The sequence below is a fragment of the Colobus angolensis genome, unplaced genomic scaffold, assembly GCF_000951035.1.
Source record: "Colobus angolensis palliatus isolate OR3802 unplaced genomic scaffold, Cang.pa_1.0 Scaffold9, whole genome shotgun sequence".
In the NCBI taxonomy this organism is placed as follows: Eukaryota; Metazoa; Chordata; class Mammalia; order Primates; family Cercopithecidae; genus Colobus; species Colobus angolensis.
This window is the reverse complement of record NW_012122931.1, coordinates 8,597,653-8,602,783: the sequence shown is the minus strand read 5'-3', so window position 1 is coordinate 8,602,783 and position 5,131 is coordinate 8,597,653. Positions and strand designations below refer to the sequence as shown.

General features: G+C 60.9%; 1 protein-coding gene across 1 annotated transcript in view; it reads left to right on the top strand.

Annotated features, from left to right (window-relative positions):
* LMX1B (LIM homeobox transcription factor 1, beta) overlaps positions 1–2,479 on the top strand; it is an 87,774-nt gene extending 85,295 nt beyond the window's left edge. Inside the window, exons 6-8 of the mRNA XM_011931461.1 lie at positions 1,552–1,718; positions 1,851–2,032; positions 2,322–2,479. Coding sequence (XP_011786851.1) covers positions 1,552–1,718; positions 1,851–2,032; positions 2,322–2,479 — 507 coding nt within the window. The remainder of the gene's footprint in view (positions 1–1,551; positions 1,719–1,850; positions 2,033–2,321) is intronic.
* Positions 2,480–5,131: the final 2,652 nt, after the last annotated feature.

Here is a 5,131-nt window from a genome sequence, read left to right as displayed (position 1 = left end):
GGCTAGGGACAGAGGGGCCTGGGATGTTTCTTTTAACAAAACTTCTGAAAAGCCTTCCACCAAGGCCATCAGATCCCAGGAAACTTCTGCTTTAAAACCACCGAGATATAGAGAAATAGAGAAGCCATGGGGACTAGGGGACCCAGGGAGGAGAGATGGCAGAGTGGCGGCCTGGAGGGTTGGCAGAATTTCTGCAGTCAAAACAGCGACGGTCTCCTTACACTCACTGCGTGCAGACATGGGTCTCAGCCTTCAGCACACCCCATCTCGCCCTGTCCTCGCAGATCACTGCAAGGAAGGGTATCGCCATGTCCCATTCCACAGATGAGGAAACTGAGGGACTACCTGGGATCCCTCAGCCAGTAAGGCGCAAAGTTGGACCTCAGCCCCAAGCCTGGAGCTCAAAGCCTGTACTTTTAACAGGATGGCGCTACCCCCCTGCTGGAATTCTGCAGACAAAGCTTGTCAGGGCGTGAGGGGCCTGCTGAGTTGGGAGGGACTAGTTTCAGGGGCATGAGTCAGGCCCCCTCATCACTGCTTTACGAAACACCGTGTTTCCATCAGAATCTTGAGCCAGGGTTGGTCTCCTGGGCCTTCAAGGCCATGAGGGAGGAGCAGGGAGCTCCCTGGGGCTGCTGAAGCGGGCGGGAGACAGCTGCCTGCGCCTCGGTGAGAGGGAGGCTTCTGGGCAGGTGCCAGGGCACCAATGGGCAGATACCCGGGCACTGGGGGCCAGGACACAGCCTTAGCGCCTGCTTCTTCCTCACTTCCCCCTCTGCCCCTCCTGGGGCTGCAGTCACTGCCTCTGGTCTCCCAGCCAGGTCCTGGACTGTGTCTCACCCCTCAGTGTTCCCAGCTACTTCCTGGACACAGCCTCCCTGAGAAGGTCCCCCAGTCCCCCCAGCTCATCCCAGCCCATGCCGTACCCTCCATCCTGCCCACATGCACATGGCATGCCCTGCTCCTCCCCACCCTTCTCTGCAAATGGCAGCACCATCCGCCCTGTCGAGCCAGGAACCAGGAGTCACCTCTGACCTTTCTCATCCCATGCTGCTGAACCGCTGAGGTGCCAAGTTGGGGAGTGAAGTCTTCTCATGTCTCTCGCACCCTCCTAGGAGCTGTCTCTTCTACAGCCACCTTGACAGAGATCCCACCCTTCCTCTGGCTTCCTCCCCCACCGGCCCCAGCCTGGGTCTCCTCCTCCAGCCTTTCTCACCCTTGTCTACCAAACCCTCCCGCGGCTCCCAGCAGCCTCGGGGACCCCCACCCAGCTCGGCGCCCCAGGGCTTCCCATGACCTGTGGTCCCTCTCGGCCGGTCTCCCCCAACACCGACCACTCTCCCTGGCTCTCGGCCCCGCGTGCTGCACCCTCACTTACCCAGCGGTCTGTCTCGTCCATGCGTTTGCCGCCACTCAGCCTGGCTTGCCTTCCCTGCTCTGGCCTGTCCAGCCCCTGCTAGTTCTTTAAGTCACATCGGGGTGAGGGCCCTTTCCTCCAGGAAGTCTTCCCGGGGCCTCTTTGGCCTGGGTCTGGGACCTTGGTGCTCCCAGATGCAGGGCGGCATCACTGTTGCCTGTATGGGGTCTGCCTCCTCCCTGGGTCCCCTGGAGGGGCGGAGTGGTGGGAGGAAGGAAGGTGGGGAGGGGAGGCCTCTGGCTTTTGGTAAACTGTGTCTGGAGGAGGAGCTGGAATGTGCACCTGGGGAAGGGGATGGGAAGTCAGTGTCCGGACAGCTTCAGCCAGCGTGGCGTGCCTGGGCAGTCAGAAGAGGGTTAGACTGGGGAGGTTGCTGATGAAGCCGGGCCATGGGGTGTCGCTGGGAGGGCGCCGGCCAGGCCAGTGGGTGAAGGCTCTCTGTGCCCCCAGAGGTCCTGTCCAGCCGCATGGAGGGCATGATGGCCTCCTACATGCCGCTGGCCCCACCGCAGCAGCAGATCGTGGCCATGGAGCAGAGCCCCTATGGCAGCAGCGACCCTTTCCAGCAGCGCCTCACGCCGCCCCAAATGCCAGGTGACCACATGAACCCCTATGGTAAGCCGCCCTACCTCCGCCCGCCCACCCCAGCACAGCCCTGCCCTCTGCCAGGCCAGGCAGACCTGGGGACATAACAGCCACCTGCTGCCCCAGGGCTCAGGCAGCATGGCCGGCACAGCCCTCCTGCCTCCTGCTGACAGGAAGGCCCCCGGCCCCTCTTGGCCCGCACTAGCCAGCAGGCCGTCCTGTCTCTCCCTGGCCTCCAGTCACACAGCGTACAGGGCAAACAGGGCCCTCAGGAGCCCCAGCCTGCACCCCGGTCCTGACACCCCTTCTGCCCCCGCAGGGAACGACTCCATCTTCCACGACATCGACAGCGATACCTCCTTAACCAGCCTCAGCGACTGCTTCCTCGGCTCCTCAGACGTGGGCTCCCTGCAGGCCCGCGTGGGGAACCCCATCGACCGGCTCTACTCCATGCAGAGTTCCTACTTCGCCTCCTGAGAGCCAGCCGGGCGCACGGACGCTTGGGCAGGGGCCTGGGGGGGACCGCCAGCCTCTGTGGCCAGCCTGGCCACCCCCGCCCTGCTCTCCGCACAGACTACAGACAGCCATACGGTGCCCTCCCCTCGGCCGGCAGGGCCTGACCACTGCCCGTTGGGTACAGCCAGATCAGTAGATGGGCACAGCCTGGGCAGGGGCTGTGTCCTGCCCACAGAGACCTTGTCATCCCCAGGGACCCAGAGCTCTCGACGGCCACTCGCCTCCCAGCCCCACCTTGGCCTCCATCACCTCCTCCCCATCTCTTTTTTGGGAAGCTTAAATTCTCTCTGTTTTTTTAAATGTCCTCTCTGTGTCCATGGCCCTCCATGCAAGCCCCAGGACAATGGCGTCATGAGGCAGTGACCTGAGAAGCGTGTGTACCTGTGCCCCAGCAAGGGCAGGGGTAGCCTCTGAGGACAGGCCCACTGCCTGGAACCGTACCCGCCCCCAGCCTGAGTCTGGAGCAGCAGTGGGGAGGGGCCTGAGGGGGAGGCACTGTCAGGGGGCGGGCTCGGGGCCTGAGCCTGGGCAGCACAAATGGACAGAGAGCCACATGCAGACACATGCAAACTCGCAGACAAACCCAGGAAAACACACACACAGCTGTGTGGGGACACCAGAAGGGACAGGGATGCTCAGCGGGTCTGCCTTGCCTTGTCAGAAAGGGACAAGGAGGCCAGATAGGGGCAGGAGACCCCCCCACTTCTTAAGAGCGATTGGAGAGGGAGGAAAGGGAGAGGAAGAGGCGAGCTTGAAGCACTGGACCCAGTTGTATCCCAGCCTGGGCCCAAATGGGGAGCAGGGAGGGCAGCCCCAGGCCCCGCCACCTCTAGAGGCAGATGGAGCCCCCAGAACCAGGTAGCATCGGGCCAGACGGCAGAACCTCCATGTGGTCAGGGACTTCAAAAGCACCTGCTGGGCACCCCATCTGCAATGTGGTCCTCTCCCCAGCCACCGCTGCCTCCCCTTACATACCTCCAGGGACAAGGAGCTCACTAGGTCAGCGAGCCCAAGGCAGTTTGTGCCATCCTGCATCCCAGAGCCAGGCTTCCCTGGCTCTCCCTCTTAACACTGTCCCCCTGCGGGCCTCTAGCTGTCCCTCTAAAGGTGTGGAGCAGGTATCACTTCACCTTCCCACTGATGTCAGCCGGCCAGAAGTGAGCAGGCACATCACCTCTCCTGCCGTGGCACCCTGCCTCTGTTAATGTGACCCAAAACACAATGATGTGGCCACAGGACCTTAAGAGATTCAGGCTGCCCTGCTGTAACTAAATCTCCAGGCCCCACACACAAGTGACAGCTAAGCCACGTCTCTTCTCTGTGTATATGCCGGATGGGGGCACTTACTGTTTAGACTGAGGGAGGCCCTGTGACCTCCTTCCTCTTCCGTTCCCTCTTACTCGATTGATTCCAGCCTGTGGAATTTCTCTGCACCCTGATTGTGTGACCACTGCTCTACTCTCTCCCAGCACATCTGCCCAGTGAGGAGTTGGCACTGGGTGTCTCACCTGAGGTGTGTGGACCGCGGTGGCCTCTCCCTGTTTGACATTGGCCCATTAATCCACCCTCTTTGGGAGACACATTCCAATTACATTTCCTGCCCCCTTCCTCCAGGGCGATTGCAGGAGATTGTGTCAGGCGCCCTGCTGGAAGCCAGGTGCACTAGGTCCATCCCCAGCCCCAGTCTGCTCAACTCTAACCCTGTCAGAGCAAGGAGGCTGGGCTGCTGGGACCTGACTGGTGAGCCCACCCTGTCCCCTGGTGACCACCGTGTCCCCTTGTTCAGGTGCTCACAACCCTGCCTTTAACTCGGAAGTCAAGCCCTAGGCCACCACCTAAAGTCTGCCTGGTCCAACCTTTGAGCAAGTAAGGATGATGAATGTCCCTTTCCACCTTTGGGGCCCTCTGCCTGGATCTCTGGAATTCTCCAAGTTCAACCTGTTCTGTGGTTTTGCTCCCCTGTTTGCTGGGGAACTCAGTGCCCCCAGAGTGTCCTGGGCCAACCTCCTTGCCTGACATGAGGCCTCGTGTCACCTATCGGGCCCCAGCAGCTCTTACAAACAGAGCTTCTCCAAGGACCTCAGTTGATGTCCTGGTCCTTCTGCTGCCTCAGCCCACCAGGGTCCGTGCCACCATGTGTCCCTGGACAGCAGCTGCGCTGGCTTCTGGAGAGACACCCGTCTTTCTCCCTTTGCACATGCACCATCTGAATTGTGCCAGGGACGTTCTGGGCAGATGCAGGGGCAGACACCCTACCCCTACAGAAGACCTGGCCCTTCTCTCTCAGACCTGATAAGTTGGAAGGGACATCTCATTCGCCCCTTAGCTGGAAACCCTGAGGCAAGAGAGGGAAAGAGGCCTGTCCAAGGTCCAGGTTAGTGACAGAGCTGAGTTGAGAACAGGGACGTTGTGCTCCATTGTCCCCTGTGGTTTGTGAATGACCCAGGTCAGGGGGTCACAAATTGTTCTTAGTAAACTTGCCAGCCGCTGGGGTCACATCTTCCCATTCTGGGGCCTCACAAGCCCCCAAATCCAGTCGGGACCCCATGCCAGGAGCTGGTCTAGGGACAGCACACTTGTGACCCACAGACAAAGCCAGAAGGGACCTCAGAG